The sequence below is a fragment of the Saccoglossus kowalevskii genome, chromosome 7 (genome assembly GCF_978046115.1).
Source record: "Saccoglossus kowalevskii chromosome 7, keSacKowa6.1, whole genome shotgun sequence".
In the NCBI taxonomy this organism is placed as follows: Eukaryota; Metazoa; Hemichordata; class Enteropneusta; family Harrimaniidae; genus Saccoglossus; species Saccoglossus kowalevskii.
In genome coordinates, this window is record NC_140647.1 from 27,712,229 (window position 1) to 27,729,645 (window position 17,417).

General features: G+C 33.5%; 1 protein-coding gene across 4 annotated transcripts; it reads left to right on the plus strand.

Moving 5' to 3' along the window:
• Positions 1 to 284: 284 nt before the first annotated feature.
• LOC144355616 (uncharacterized) lies at positions 285 to 14,594 on the plus strand. Of its 4 annotated transcripts, none has more exons than XM_085501416.1 (5): positions 381 to 580; positions 8,778 to 8,951; positions 9,646 to 9,711; positions 14,084 to 14,235; positions 14,517 to 14,594. In XM_085501416.1, the coding sequence occupies exons 2-4, from the start codon at positions 8,802 to 8,804 to the stop codon at positions 14,222 to 14,224; spliced, it is 357 nt and encodes a 118-aa protein (XP_085357542.1). In that variant the 5' UTR covers positions 381 to 580; positions 8,778 to 8,801; the 3' UTR covers positions 14,225 to 14,235; positions 14,517 to 14,594. The 4 variants fall into 4 exon arrangements, with proteins under 4 accessions (XP_085357543.1, XP_085357544.1, XP_085357542.1 ...); XM_085501415.1 differs by lacking the exons at positions 14,084 to 14,235; positions 14,517 to 14,594 and adding exons at positions 10,787 to 10,951; positions 11,280 to 11,704; XM_085501417.1 differs by lacking the exons at positions 9,646 to 9,711; positions 14,084 to 14,235; positions 14,517 to 14,594 and adding exons at positions 10,787 to 10,951; positions 11,280 to 11,704 and having other exon boundaries at positions 285 to 580.
• Positions 14,595 to 17,417: the final 2,823 nt, after the last annotated feature.

Below are 17,417 nucleotides of genomic sequence, written 5' to 3' on the forward strand. Positions count from 1 at the left end.
TCGTATTGAAATTAGTTTTATACATAGCTATATGCATTAGATCAACCAAGGAGTTTGCTGTTATAACACATGTTTATGTTAAGATAGATAAGAGCAGTGACGTCACTGACCACGCTTCGAGTATTTTTTTTATAATGTTAATTGTTTTGCGCAAGCGCAGATCAATTTGTTTCTCCAATTATCTCTTTTTAACCTTTGTCAGAGTAACATCGGAAACGCGTTAGTAATTTGCATGGCTGAATGACTCGGGGGAGACCATGAACACCTATTTAGTACGCATGACAGTTTTCGGGTCACGTGGTTGTCCACTACCACCCCCATGATACAAAATAAAAGGTGTCACCACTGACATTGCTCATTACTCCCTGGTTATATTGACGTCAACTTTGTGTTCTGGCTCTCCACACAAACGGTGCAGTATTAATTCACGTACCAAGCGAAGAACGCCCTAAGTGTGTTATAAAAGTCGAATCAGCATCATTCTAAGTTGCGAGGTAGTGAACGCTCGAAGCAATACGAAGAATCAACCGGTGCTATACAGGCCACTTTTACGACTCGCCTCGCAATTTAAGAAAACAAGGTAAGTTTTTTAGTACCTACGTGACTTTTACATTTATACTTAAAATTTCAAATCTTGATTGCTTATATTGTTGTAGACGTCTATACTCCGTCTATATGATAGTACCCAGCTTTTTAGTGATACATTATATTTCACTTGCCGTGATGTAGGTTCATCCAGTGTAATCTGAAAGACGATAAAACCAATTCATAAATCATTGCGAACTAAACGTTGTCAATATACTTTTCAAAAAAATAAATGCCATCTAATGTACAGCAATGTATGCAAATAGCCGTGATGAATATATAATTACGTATGGGTATTTTATAATATATCAAGCTTACAGAAGCCAGTTGATACTGAAGTTCGTTTTCGAACCTAAATCGCCAAAAAAATTAGATGTCATACAAAAAATCAAATTGTGTTATTTTGAAAGTTACAACGTTACAGATAACAACGTTTGCTAAGAAGGGTGCAAATATTGCGATTACATACAATGCGTTTCCGAGATTTTAAGTAGAGCATTTTTTACTTTATACCATATACAAATTGGGTTAATATGCCTCTTTGTTGACTACCAGCCTGATACAGACGTATAAAAGTGGCAATTAATCAATTTTATATAGTAATTTTAATTTAATTTGAGTTTATTATTTGAGATTCATCAGTGAGATGTGCGGATTGCGCGTTTAGAAAATATTCTTATCTAACCACAAATTGAAGGTTTATGTGTTTATAGCGAGTATAAATGTTGCATGTGAAATAAAAAAATATATCACATTAACCAAATGGATTATTTTGCCCGTAAGATTTCTTTTGTTACGTTCCACACGCAGCGCAGTATGTCGCAATATAAACGATAAAATAATGCACGAAGACTCGCGTTGAAACTCTAATAAGGCTAATTTGACATTGAGAGAGAAACGTGTTTTACAAAATATAACTATAGAATACGTTGAGCTGTAATAATGAAAGAAAAAAACAGATAAAATCATTGTTTGATAATTTTGATGTTTCATAGGGATTTTTTACAATCTCATTATCGGAATGTTTCCTGTTTCTTAATACACGCTATGTAAAGACGAGTAAAATAACTGTGTTCTTGTGAACTGATCATGACTGGTGATGACGTTAAAGCAGCTGATCGAGCGGTTTTCCGAAACACGCAGTGCCAGATCAATATCACAAAGATGTAGTGTTCATAGTTGAAATATAGAAAATATTTGTTGATTTTAGTGAAATAGGGACCCGCCTTCTATGATTACAAATATAAAAAGTCGTGTATCTAGCATATGAGATGTACGAATGAACATTGCTGTGACAAGACAGCATGCAATTTAGGTAAACGTAATATTACATCATCACTTGAAAAATATTCGTTGTATGGTGTCTTCATTTCTTTGATATATACTGCCAGGGGTGCCATTCAAATGTCTATGTTCTTCTTCAGTCTGACATTTACATTTTCTACTAACCTATCGGAAACTTAGTTTGCCTCTGTCTGGGTTTTATTGAGGTCATATTTATTGATTTCTTGTTTTTTTATATTGACTCAATCTGAAATGCGGCGGTTTGTAGGTGGGGTACAGATACAGCGTACTTCCTAGTTTGTCGTAAATAAGGTTTATGGAAGAAATCGTTGTACAGAAAGACTAGAGTATTGATGTTCCACGAAGCACTTTCGTCTTCTGTCTAAGAGCTGAAAGACGACGGGCGTGGGATGTATAGCGTAGTAGGTACTTAAGTACGAGTTAGAAACACGGCGCTAACATGCGCAAAATACAGAGTTGGTTAAATGGGAAGCGGCTTTACTTATCTTAATTTAAATTAAGTAGGTAAAGCGCCTCTCATTACATGGTTACTAAAGGTACTCCGTACACACCTCATTGAAGAAAAAGTATGAAACGAATTGTTGCAGTGGGCATTTAAACACCCGAGGACGACACAGACAACGACGCTGTCTCCTCGAATTTAAAAGTGGTCACAGTTCTTATTTATGTTGCTGTATTCGCGGTTTAGAGAGGCATTAGCGAAACATATAATGGCGAACTTCTACTTAAGTACACCTGAGAGAGTCTCTCCCCGTTTTAAACATGTTTTACATTAACTTTGACTTGAATATAGATTAACCTTGAATCAACTCATCTGTGATGGTTGTATATAAGTGCTCATTAATTTACGCCTCTATTGTAAAGTGTATCTCATATTAATGTGGTTTGGCCGTATATGAAATTCAACAAATGTTTTATTTCAAAGATTGTTCAGGGTAAACCTTATTGACGGAAAGTGCTTGATCGAATTATTTGCCATATGTCGAAGCATGGTATGATAAATTGACACCTCAGGTGTATTTATGTTGGGAGTTTATAATTACGCCCTGACGAAATTCGCGTAAATTGCTATAATTTTGTTTTGTGACGGCTTCCTTACCATCAACGTATGGATGGAGATAAAGTACCTGTGTGTACGCATTCAACTTTTCAACCCGATAAATGCTACTAATATTATATTTTCCACAATATCAATATTACAAGAGCATACCCCATTCATAACTATATCTATCAACAACAAATTGGGAAATCTCATACTAAATATTACCAATATAACATTAGCAATCTAATTGTATTTAACGATTTTCTTCTTGCTTTTCCCATCTTGTCCTTATCTTTTCATCTCAACTAGTTTTTAAATCTACTCCATGTTTACACATTCACAGTAAATAATAGTGATTTTTATCACTAGACGTTGATAACATCATGCCTCCTTTAGAATGGTAAAAAACGTTAGTCAATTCTGAATGTGGAACATTTAATCATGGACTGCATTATGTGTACGATTGACTGCATTGTGTCATATTCGCTTTGCTGGGTAACTGATTTCTGTAGTTCTCGTTGAAACTCTCATGTGCAATAAACCAATCTGCAAAAAAATAATAACTCGCAATTGAGTTGATTTTTAAAGCCAAAACATTAGTAATAACTCATTTGAGAATAACGCAAGACATATTTCAAGATTGTCAAACAGACCTGTACCGTTTTCCGAGTTACATAATAGCATTCTAATACATTGCAATACTTAATTCAAACATTATATTTTATTGTGATCCTCTGTAAACACATCTCACAATATATATGATATGTATACAGCACATCCAAACACCTCGAATTAAGAGTGTTGTTAAACACGTATAGTTTCAGTTGATGTTCTGTATGGAATTATTATTATTTTTTATAATAATAAAAGCTACAAAATAGATGTTTTACTTAATGTAATTACCTAATTCGATGAAAGTAGCTTACACATAGTCTGTGAAAGGTCACCATAACTTATTACTTTAAAGACGTAGATATATTGCCATGGAACTAATGTATCTAGTAGTGATAGCTTCCAGCGGTTACATAGTGGAATTACCGTCTGTCGATGTACGACAAACATAATTTATAACGTTCATGTTCTTTTTATGACATTTACACGGTCAGAAGTACAGAGTTTTACGTGCGTTTTATGACATGATCGTCGGTTATATGTCGTTGTAATCGACATGGGCTTTGAGTGACAAATGTCATTTCGATTATCTACTAGTAATACATCATGGTTTGCCCTTGCTTATTTCATAGCGTGTACAGTTATATGTTAATTAATAATAATTCTCAAACAAACAATAACCACTCGAGTGTCGAAACCGTTAAAACGTTCACCATACCCATGCGATGTAGATGTAGTTTTGTATTTATCTATTTGCAAAGATTGCATTCCAGTACTTTATTTTAAACAAGAATGCTTTGTTACATTCACAATTTCTTTCTTTCAAATTCTTTCAGGTTTTGGTCTGTTTTTTTTCAACATATTTATACGATGTACACCTAATACATACATATAATAATTGGTATACGCGTACGTATATGTCATTTGATATGAGACAGTGGTCGGATATGGCAATGTAACCACGTTACCATAGTTTAAATAATCGTGAATTGAAAAAAGAAAAAAAACACACACTCATCTGCATTGACTCGAAAACGGTATGACGTAAAGAGTGTGTGTCGCGAGGCTAAGGCGACATACTGGGATAATACTGATAATGTACCTAATAATGTGAGGTTTGGAAACACATAAAAAAAACGTCGCATTATACGTTATAATTCTACGTGCGGTGTGAACAATTGCATAATGATCTAAACGGCAATGCACGGTAGCAGTGAGCAGTGAACCGAACGCCAGCTTTTTATAATGCAATAACAGCAAAGCAAGAGCCCGTCATGAAGTAGAGAGTTTGAAAAGTGCTTGTAATTTCGTGGTGTTTTTTATGTACCAACCCCGATCATGTTGACATAATGTTAGACAATATAAAATTATTATCAAGAAGATTTCGTTGGAACAATTATGCCATCGTCTATACATAGTCTTGTACGTGCTAAAAGAAACATGCGGTGGTTTGTGGCATACGAAATAACTAAATTAAAGTACAAACACATCACGTAAAGTAATTGTTATTTTCAATTTTTAAACGTGGTATTATTAGATTATATTTCATATAATTAGATTATTAGAAACGATACATTATTTCATAAAAAATGTAGTTTGAGTCCATTGCCTAGTCGTGTCATCGATTGGTGAATTGTCGCAAGCAGCTTCGTCATTCGTATCATCCATTGACGCACCCTACTAGACATCGGTGTACACGCGGTCGCTAAGGGGTCCTGACATCGTTTTACGTACAATACAATTTCGCGAAAATGACGTCATCGTAGATCGAATAATAGAAATTTGAAATCATTAAAGAACCGAGAAAGATTTAAAAGTGAATGTTTCACACAAAACTGTAATCAAAATCGCTTACTCTATGTGAGACTTCACTTGGTTTGTGTTAAGTGTATATTGATGTGTAGACCGTGGGATGGAACTCAGAGTGATTTATAATTAAAATTGAATGGATAGGTTTGATTTCTCAGGGGCTACAATAAAATAGAGTCGAGAGATTACGCAAACTTGCCAGTGTACGACGATAAACGTATCATTCGAACAATACAAGTTGACGAACAGTGCAATGTAGATATGTTCCGCTATTAATAATATCCACAATTCAATTCCGAATGATAACATAGTCAGGTTATTATTATTAATATCATCGCATGTTGTTTTTTTACAGAAATATGATACTGTGCAAGGGTAAGGTAGATCTAAGGCGGGAAAGTTGGATTTTACTTTTCGGTTTATTGTTTTCGGTATATGAGAGAATTATTAAAGCTGACGGCGGATAATTGCCCCCCCCCCTACACAAATACACTTACATTGTGCGCTTCTATATTATATCCATTGTCAACATCCCAAATCTTCAATAGTATATTATAATATATACCCGTTGAGTACTTCGTAACAATTATTGGAACTCGTGTATTAATATTTTTGAAAACTCTTGACGCCCCACAAATGTGATTGTAAAGGCCGACAATTGATTGCATGCCAACAAATGGTTGAATTATGCTCTCCCCGGTGTACATAATATATAGTACAGTCTTAAAATAGTTTGTTATGTTTTCCAGATAACGCGTTTTTATCATATAAAATAATGAAATCTTCTTCCCATTAATCAATACCGCGTGATACTAGCTTACAAATCACAATTATGGCAATATTAATAGTTGAATACCTATATTATTTGTTCACACGAGTTTAAGACACTGAGTAAGTCGTTTTTTTTAGGGCACGGTGCTTACAACCCCGGGCTTTCTTGTCGTGGCGTAGATTACGTCACCTTGAATATAACCAAAATTCACAATACTAGCGGGTATTACAATTTATGTGTGTTGTTCTGAAATACTGGTTCGGTATTTAACAAAACTGGTAGGATTTCAAATTGGCGAAGTTTCTAGTGTATCTTTTTATAATATGTAGTGTGAATACCTAGTTGTATATATGTGTGTGTGCAAACTGTACTTCAGACAACTGAATTACAATTTTGCGTTTGTTGTCCCCGACCTGCGTCATCTTGCTAACGTCAGTGGTTGTTACGTAAATCCCGACACTTACACCGTTAAGTGGGATTAACATTAGGGTTAGATTACTCTAGACTTGTAATGATATGTTGATATGATACAGTTTCTCGATAGGATTTGTTTGATTCGTTGGACTATTTCCGCCACATTGATTGTGCATCAAACGTGTTTCCTTGTACATATCATATCAAATTTGTATAATATCTTTATTATATTATTTTACCCTTACACCTTATCTTGATTGTATTATTATGTCTTTATTTTATAGTCTGTTTTACTTTACTCCATTTCATCACTGTTTCAACACTATTAATTGACGTGTTCTTTTCACCAACAGAGGTGTATCTGAATTCTTACTCAATATATAACCTAGAGCTAAGATGATTATTTCCCACACACGATATTATAATATATCCACTTGTAATTAATCATAATTGAACAAAAAATATCAGTGATACATTAATAATGACCTTCTGATAACCTATTAATATAATGATAACACAACGAAGATAAATTAAATGAAATGAAAGTAAGATGAACTTATATATGGTTTATATAATTATTGAATAAAATATTCACAAAATATACGAGATAGTAAACGAAAAAACAACGGTTGTAGCACAGAAGGTTATTATTAATCTAGACCGCTACTCGGTTCAGAGCAAATCAATGTACAAAATGAAATTAAAATAATATTTTTTGTCTGTTTTAGGTCATGTTACCATTGTTTTCTATGGCAAGGGTATATCTAAATAACTAAATATCTGCTTGATAACAATAGGGAGAACAAATATCTTAATGTCAAGTACATGTCTAGAAGTATTGATAGTTTAAATAATTATTAAGTTATATTGACGTAATGTGTTTATTGAGGTGTATGTGAACTGCTGCTAAATTTTGAAATTGAATTTAAAGTTCAACGTACTTTTGACTGGTACACATTAATCATAAACATATTTAGACACCAAATATTGTCATAGCTATGTGTGCATATGGCAAAAATGCACGTGTTTTATTCAACCTTAAAAGAAATATAATTACGTGTAAAATATGAAATAGTGAAGTGAAGTCATTAGTTGTTTTATCCTATTGTTTTGCTCTACTATCGTTCAAGTGTTCGTATAGATAAATTTGATTTAAGTCTGAAAATATCATAGATACCTTACAATAATAATGATAAACCTCAGTTTAGTGAAATTCACACTAGTGACAAGTCACGTTCCGTTGCAATCTGCTAATAGGCGGTAATGCATCCGGGCAATGCATTTTATTCAGCCTTTTCCGGTATTTGGCTTTGGATATAAGGACCTGTGAAACAGTAAATAAATGGCTACCCATTTCTAAACAAAAAAAAACGTGAAATGACAACTCAGTCGGGCGGCACATACCCGTATTGCACTTCTATGCAAGTAACCCCCCCCCCCCCGGGTAATTTCCACTGTCATCACAGTGATGACTATTTCGATTTGTACAAAAAGGTATATCACGAGAATTTGCAAAACCAGACGGTATACCAGGTCGCCAATGGTTTAATTTTACTATTTTGTTATATCATGATTATTTTACGCTAACTAAATCGCGCATATTATTAACAGCAAAACTATAAAGCTCGCAACGTTCTATCGGTAGCGTCATTGCTAAGTGCGATTTCTCATTGTCTTAAAAATATAACGTTCACAATTTATGGCAGTAATAGCTGTAACTATCGATTTTGTTTATCTTCCTGTGTCATCAGTGTCAATTTGTAACGGCTATTGCCCATATTTGGGCATTGAAAAGTCATAGCATATACAGAATATACCGACGTTGTATATTAAATCACTTGCAGTTAGGGGAAATATAGCCGCTGGGTTGAGTCCGGCCCTCCAGAGGGCGTCATCTATTGAAATCCAGTTTTGTCAAGCAAACTCCGGGGATTATGGTATAAAAGAACAACTTTGTCGGGGAGGGGGCTTTGCGAAGTGTCAAACATGTCGCCATCTGACGGCCTCCCATGTTATTTGCCATAACCGTGTTATATCGTTGATTTGAAGTTACTGTGTTCGCTATTCTCAAATACCATGATAATATTATTTTACCGTTTAATAAAACACACCAGCCTCAAGCTAATTAACATTGGTGTAAATTGCAAACCAGCAGGGAGGTGGGGGTGAAATGTGTCAGTGTTTCGATCCGAATTATTACGTATAATTTACTCTTTTTTACTTTTACAATGTTCACAGGACGTGGAATCGGTATTCAGGAAAATGAAATCGACAATAGTTTTACTGTGTGTCGTCGGTACACTTATTTGTAACTTATTACTTCCTGTTGTGAATGCACAGTACGAAGATGAAAACAACGACACACCATATGAATTTCAGGAATTCTACAAGCGTGACCCGGGCACTATGAGAGTAAGCATACAACAATTTACAATTCTGGTTTGATTTCAATTAACTTGTGTTATTTCGCATGACAAATCATTTGAATTGTTGTATGCAGAATTTATTTATTTATTTATTTATTTATTTATTTATTTATTTATTTATTTATTTATTTATTTATTTATTTATTTATTTATTTATTTATTTATTTATTTATTTATTTATTTATTTATTTATTTATTTATTTATTTATTTGTTTATTTATTTATTACTAATTCTTCAGGTGAAGATCTGCCACTGTTATGTGCGAGAGTACGAACTTCGAGAAAAATAAATTCCCTTCCAAAACACCTTCCAATTACCTAACTCTTCTTACTCACAACCTTCAACAATCAGTCCTATCGCAACATAACAAAAGGCAAAAGTTGAATGCACAAATTATGTATTACACATTACGCATGGGATTAATAGATTTATAATGAATGACTCTTTCCCGTTTTTTATTCACTAAATGTTTTTTTCTTCTTATCAATTATAGCTTCGCATGTTGCATGTGGTTGTTTTGCATGTTTAAATAAATGCCTTCAAAACACGACATCATATATGGCACAATATCCAATAGGTAAATCCCAGTTGCATTTTACCCTTGGCAAAAAAAACGACTATACTTTTTTTTTGGAAAATCGAAACTGAAGAATTAATTGATGGCACATTTTTCAATCAGGCGTTGCGGTCCGACCTTCGACGTCAGTCTGAATCCATCCCCGAAGCTCGAAGTCGAATTTTGAGGGTATGATATATTATATGCCTGATATACTTTTTTTTTACAATTCCCTGTAATTTGATATTTTTTTATTTTTAAGGCTTTTTTATCATGTGGAAATTAAGATATAAATACAAAAAATCCAGTGTTAATGATATAAATAGACAAAATTAGCGAAATTAATTTTGATCATATTACATAAGCGATATTATAATTTACACTCTACAGATCTTACAAACAGTGAAAATTGAATTAACAATTGCTAGTAGACTTTTAAGGGAGTATTCAATATGCAAAATACTACAACATAACCCCCCCCCCCCCCCGAATACGCTGCTTCATTATTGTAGTTAAGTGTGAGAGAAAGCTTGTAACTCACAACATGCCTTCGTGCATAAAGTGATTACTTTAAAATTGTAAATATGATGGTCAAAATCCGACGTGTGGAGGTAGCTCACGGCGCGCCACAATGATTTTCTACTGCACAAGTCATCGTCAAGAAGCGTTATAGCGCCTCCAGCTTTGAAGTCATTCGAAACACGCATTGATGCATGAAGAGAAGAAACGAGAGGGCGATATATAACAGGTGGTTTCACGTGGTCAGTTTGGAGCATACAATATCACATCGCATAGTTCGGTGAATGGAATTATCTGAAGTTGATGCCAGATTAATGGATAGGCGATTAATATATTTACCAAAGGACCTGATGCTTTAATGATGGTTCTACGATGGTTCTACCGTTGTCATGGAAACCAAGGCTCCATTTCCCGGTTGTTTTTACTTTTTGTTTTGTTTTGAATAACATAGCGTAGCGTAGAATATACACACTCGTGCATGGTACAATCTGTATGTAGTCGTTGTAATTGGTTTTCTATATCGTTCTATATCGGTGTATAAGTAGCAACATTAAACTTTGCATGGCATGACAAGGCATGGCATGGAAATAAACACATTAAATTTAAGCATGAAGTTAATTTACTTGAATCTATAAACAACGGCATGACGACGTTTCGAATAGACATCACTGAGTGCACCGATTGAACAATTAAGTAACTTTCACATCTATGTTACATATAACAAAAATTGTTTATTCATTTACAGAAATGGTTGTCTCACCAGGTAGGGTCACCTCATATGAAAAGGTTGGCTGAAATGTCTAAGCGAGATAACCCACTAAGGACAGAAGTCGCTTTAAAACTGAATCAGATCGCAAAACTTTGTGCAGAAATCAAATGTTTTGCTTGAGAGTGGTCACAGATGAGAAGGGTATGCACGCCATCATTTATATTTTAAGCTCAGATTGTTTCATTAAAATAAATGCGTATTAACTTAAAGCGAGAGGGCCGTCACCTGCGTACGTGCGGGAATTGAGTCCCAAGCGAAGATAACAACACATGCTAAAAACGCAAAGGCTCTTGGGTAGACGCTTGTTTGTAAACAATGACACACTATGGCCATCTGACGCATGCGCACGTGACGACTCCCCCACTTTAAGAATTTATTATGCTATGTGTCGGTTGATATCATGATTATTTTCCCGCACGTATCCAACTTTATAAACTGTTTAAAATGCATACTGTTTCTTCTTTTGCAGATCACTTGTAAATAATCCAATACATGTGCAACTGTATACGTGCTTTGTCCAGACATGCGTTTAATGTGAAAAGTCACTGTCATCATGTATTCAGTTCACTACAAATTATAAGACAAAAATGTACGACGAGGTCGACGATTGAATCACACATGATGGCTAGCAGGAATTATACGATGCAGTATAAACAAAGAAGAGAACTAACTCAATACAATGATACTATCAACTTTTTCTGTTCAGCCTCATTATTTATTGTTCTTATTTAACTACAATTACATAATTACTTTATGAATATTACATTATAAGAATTACAATAACGTATTTATATTATGTATACAATGTACTGAATGATGTTATTATTATTTTTTGAAACACAATACTATGTCAAGTTAGTGAAAAAACTATAAAATATTCTTTGCTACAGTAAATATTTCGCCGTGTCTTCCGAATATCAACACGAAATTGTACACGTGCTTTCCTTCCCTGATAACGGGACCCCCTCCCTTGAAAACGCACGAGTTTAGTTAAACGCATGTAAGTGAAACAACATTGGCATTCAAAACTAAACTAAAACAATGCGTTATAAACAAAACTCTGCAATTTGAAGGGTGGATGGTCGTTAAGTGACTAATAAAACTAGTGACTAATACTTCAGACAGTCAATAGTTTCCAAGAAAATATTTCAATAGTTTGATAAAATGAACACAGGTATCATGTCAATTGCTTGAATACTTTCGTGAAAAGACGAGGTATTTACTAGCTATGAATTGTATTTTTTTTCAATTGAACAAAGTATAAATAAATTTCACAACATAAGTGCGGCAATAAAATAAAGTTAGGCTATTGATCAGTGAAAACCCTTAGACAATCATCCAGGAAATCTTACTCAAAGAGTGTTTTCTTTGTGTAATAATTCACATACATTTGTATAACCAAAAATCTGGCAAACACAAAATGTCGACCAGAGAAGCAAATCCTTTGTTGGTAATATGAGCATGTTTAACGTTCGCAAAGTAGCAGAGCGTTTGATTTTCAAATTAGTGTAATTGATTACGTCATACTGAATAAAAGTTCTCTTTCTATGAATTATGCGATTTGTTTAGACTGTTGCTTATTGTCTGCGCTTGATACTAAGATATGGAACATAAAAATCATTAGACACATACCTCTAATGATTGATATGATACAAAAAAAGCTATTGAGAAAATTGATTTGAATTTACAATCGACGTGTTATTTTGGAATTCGATGCAAAAAACGTCAGTAATAGGAATTCCCTTTAAAGATACGACGGTGTATAAACTACGCGAACGATGGATTATCAACATGTGGATCGCTACCCTAGTCTTAAAGAATACACGTCATTTTTTCGAGAGTCCCGTGTGCGCCATGAACAGGAATACCGAGTCAAAATATACATTTGTAGTAATTCAATATAGCACCGCCCACATTCGTTGGTTATGCAATTTAGTATAAAATATTGGAACTATTCAGAAAGCGATAACAATGGCGGAAGTAACAATTATACAAATGATTATGCTGAGAAAATAACCTAAAAATTATTACTCCTCAAGTATGAGACAGTCGGTGTTATTGGTTATAGCCGGTCACATGGGTGACAAATAATGCAATTATGCAAATCCCGGAGTATTTCGTACCTCGGACGTCATTTTGTGTGTGACTGGCCGCGACGTCATACATCCGGGACACTTGGATTGTTAGAATGCATGAACGATACTTTCAAATGTAGTTCCTTACGGAAGACTAATTATAATTTTACGTCGCTTCCTTCCTCGATGTTAGCTTTCGGGAAATAAAACAGTTATTATTTTGTCTTCGGCCAAAAAAAACATCGTCTTTAAGAGGCAAATATTGACTTCGTCATTCAGTTTGTGCCAGTAACAGCCACTTGGAAACATCGTAATATCGGTCTCGGGTGACGCAAATAACTGCATATTATTAAAATAACAGACGCAATATATATTTACAGCGGGCGCAAAAATGGTGAATATAAAAACCGCTATCTATCTATCTGCTTCTTTTTCAATATTGAAATATTCCTAGAAACATTACTAACGGTGTGTTCACTTTGGTACTTTCAAAACTGAAACGCTTCCGTAGGTCAGAAATGAAGAGGTTTTCAAAGATGCAATGTATAAGGACGTAAACATAAATTAGTATTCTTTTCATAACGCATTTGGCACACACTATATAATTCATGATAATCTAACGCATATTAATCAACATGCAGTATCAAATCAATTTTTAAAATGGTTCATTTATATATTACACGTTGCATCAAAGAAAACAAAAACTGTAAACAACGTATGCTTCGTATTTCAATTTGGTTATGGTAACTAAGTAACCTGCATGATATATTGATAATCATTCTCCCGCTAAAATGTTAGATGTATTTTCCATAATTACTGTTAATTTTTGACTCAATTGATATAATTGCCATTGACAAATGTTAATTGATTATAATTAGTAGTGATAAATTAACACAATTACGAAAAACAGATTATTGGTTAATCGGACGTTCTGATTTTTTAGTTTTCACATTGATGTATGATTTTATTACGTATTCGTAATTTCTTTATTCGCGTGCTGATATTTGATCCTTCGCATCACAAACAATTTATGTATTAGTGCGTCACAGTTTGAATGCCTTGAACCCTACAAGTGCGTTATTAATTATTATTAGTGAACCAATATCATATCGCATCCCATTAGCAAACCGGAAATTCAAAAGTTTTCTTTAGATGAATAATAAGTGTTTTTATTTATTTTACTTTGTTTTTTTTGCAGAAGTGGCTGGGAAATCAGATTGGGTCCCCAATGATGAAACGTTTTACAATGGGAAATCCCACAAACACAGAAGTAGCTAAAGAATTAGCCAGTTTAGCCAAGATTTGCGCCAGAATCGGATGTTTTAAACTCGGCGAGTAAAGACAATTCAAGTAAGTTATACCATTATACAAGCACAAACACGTATTTAACAATGTTATGTCATATGCCATAATCAATACGATCAAGAAAAATAGTTTTATTCACCGAAAATTAATCTTTGTATTAATAATTCATCGGTAGTGCAATCATATGCATTATTACAGTTGAACTGAAATCGGTCATATGCCATTTTTTTTATTAATGTTTCCAGTTAGTTTTTATTTATTTATTTATTGTAACACACCTGTTCATTTTGATGTAGGTTAATTGCTATAATTTCTGTTCTTTTCAGCTAATGGAAGACACAAGACTGCTACAACAGAAAATGTCAAGTATTTTACTACTGTTAAAATTGATCAATTCCCGAAAACTTTGAATGTGATTTTTTATGAATGCATTAATTATTTTCAGTATAATTAATAAGCATATGAATGAATTTGTAATTGTTTAGATACAATATGAATTCATTCATCGACCTTATAACTGAGGCATAATTAAGTGCGTTCTAGCCCTTTATGCTAATCAAGTTCCGCTGATTGGTTTTAAAATGTCATTTCCACTTCACAGATCAACTCAACACAATGTACAATACGAAGACACTTTGTATGTTTGAAAACAATAAAAATAAAATTCTGTTTTGAACATTTTTAAGTTTTGAAAATCGTCATTATCCTGGTTATATAATGACATGTTTAAATAAGTGATATTTCCGACAAATGTTTTCCAAGCTATTACGAAATCGGGGGATATATAACCACTGTGGTAGAACTGCACTCACTTTAATGTCATTAATGTGCCATTATATCCGATTTTAATTCTTATGTAAAGGGCTGCAATTATTCACTCATATATTTATTGGTATTTTGCTTAATGCCCTGACTAAAGAATATCTATCACACTTTAAATATAAGACAAATCCTGTCATTCGGACAATTCGGTTTTCATTGGTGCATGTACCTTGTTATGATTACCGAATCATCAACGATATATAAATATACATCTTATATACATATCGATTGTATTATCATTCATATCTATTAGACTATATGAACGCTCGAATTTAGTTATATATCTATATAGAATAGAATAGAATAGAATAGAATAGAATAGAATAGAATAGAATAGAATAGAATAGAATAGATGACGAAATGTAATTCACCAAAATACCAATTATTAATAAAAAAATATAGAATATTTTCCTATTTCAAATATGCACTTCAAAGTAACCGTCTATGTTGCACGACTAATGGCTAAGTTGCTAGTTGCAATTATCTGCACATGATATATTTTGTCATAACCACAACAAACCTGCCTACAAATGTATCACATGTGATATGTCCATATAAGAAAGTGTGTATAAATGACGTTCATATACAACGTGTGTAGTCATGGTGATTTTTCGGTTAATGTTGCTGATAATGCATGTTGCCAGTTTATTATAGCACACCACAAAACCTGAAAATATATCAATGTTTACATTGTTTCAAAACGAAGCTGAATATTATTAGTATTGTTGTTCGTTCGCTACTGAAAGTATTGTTCAATTTTTAGTTAATCTGATGTTCATTATGAGAATCTCTTAAAAATAAAAATATTAATTTGTAATATTTGCTGATGAATCACATTGTCTCTTGGTACATTTCCCTTGAACACCAACCCATACAGAGATTCCATATTAGTTACATATTACACTTGCTGGTCATTACACTTAATGAAGGCCCATCACACCAATGTCAATGACCTTAAATCATATTTATATATTTCCCATTGACTTGCGTTTTGTAACGAAATTATTATAATAATATTTTCGTCAATAATCTGAAATACATGGAGTTATCATATAGATTCATTAATAAATTATAACAAAAAATGTTGCAATTGGTTAGCCTTTCATATCCGTGTTGTTACTTTACCCATACTTAATTTACTTTTCCTTGTGGACACCATAATGTTGGGACAAAATTTTACACATTTGCAAAATGTTGCCCCAACATTATGGTGTGAACACTCTTGGCATAAATGACGTTAGAAAGTGAACCCGAGTTGATTTTACTAAGAATATTACTCAAACACAATCTCATGAAGTCATATCTACATATAAAATATCAGATATATACTGTATAAATATGTCTTCACATATGCAAATACTACTCAATCGAAGCCAATCAATTACGTATTCGATGACGTATTAGCAACTAATATTACATATTACACAATGCGATTTCTAAACATAATGCATTCAGTAATAAAGTGTACAATATATATATATACACATATGTGTGTTGTGGCAGTGAGACAAGTGAAAAACATGACATTACCACATTCCACACTCAGAATAGACATTTTATATTGGGGCCAATATATAATTGGTACAATTTGTGAAAGTAATGAATACGTAGCAGGACGTTAATCAGACAAACTTAAATCTGATTACCAACGCTGCATATATAGACCTGAACACTTAAAAGATACATAAATATAGATAGAATAAAACAATAGGAAGGAACAAAATCATGAACATAAAAACACTTCCCGATCCAGCCTACTCTAAAAGATTCAATACCGATAAGAGATTAATCTGGTCTTAATCATATTCGTATCCTTTCCCTTCCACCGACTGGAAAGCTTATATAATCTATCGCTACTACTATGTATTAAAAGCGCCTTAAAACAGACAGGCCAATAGTGTAACTAACATCTCAATGTACACATATGTTAGGGTAAGTATTAGACCACTTAACAAATGTTATACGGGGCGTCTGGGTCGTAATTATAAGGGACGAATTACGTGTTGTATACACGAAATGTAATTACTTATTTATATTATGTGTATTTTTATTAATATAACAAATTACGTGTTGCACACGAGTAATTTATTTATGTTTTAGATTATTATAGCAGTATAAACTGATTTAGGAGTTTACGGAGTTAGGTGCATTTAACACTAGACGTACAAATGTTTAAAAGTGATTCGTGCTACGTGCCACAGATGTCGCCCCTCATGGCATAATGAAGTATCTACGTGATGCAAATTCAGCGATTGTAATCTAATTTACCGTTGTCAACAGTAAACTGTATGATGCTGTGGCTGGTTTTGAAATCCCATAGCGTGTTTCAGCTCAAGACTTTGTCCAACGCTTTAGGTGACCCTGAAAACTGATGAGCGGATATACATTCAGTCTCTGAGGGCGCT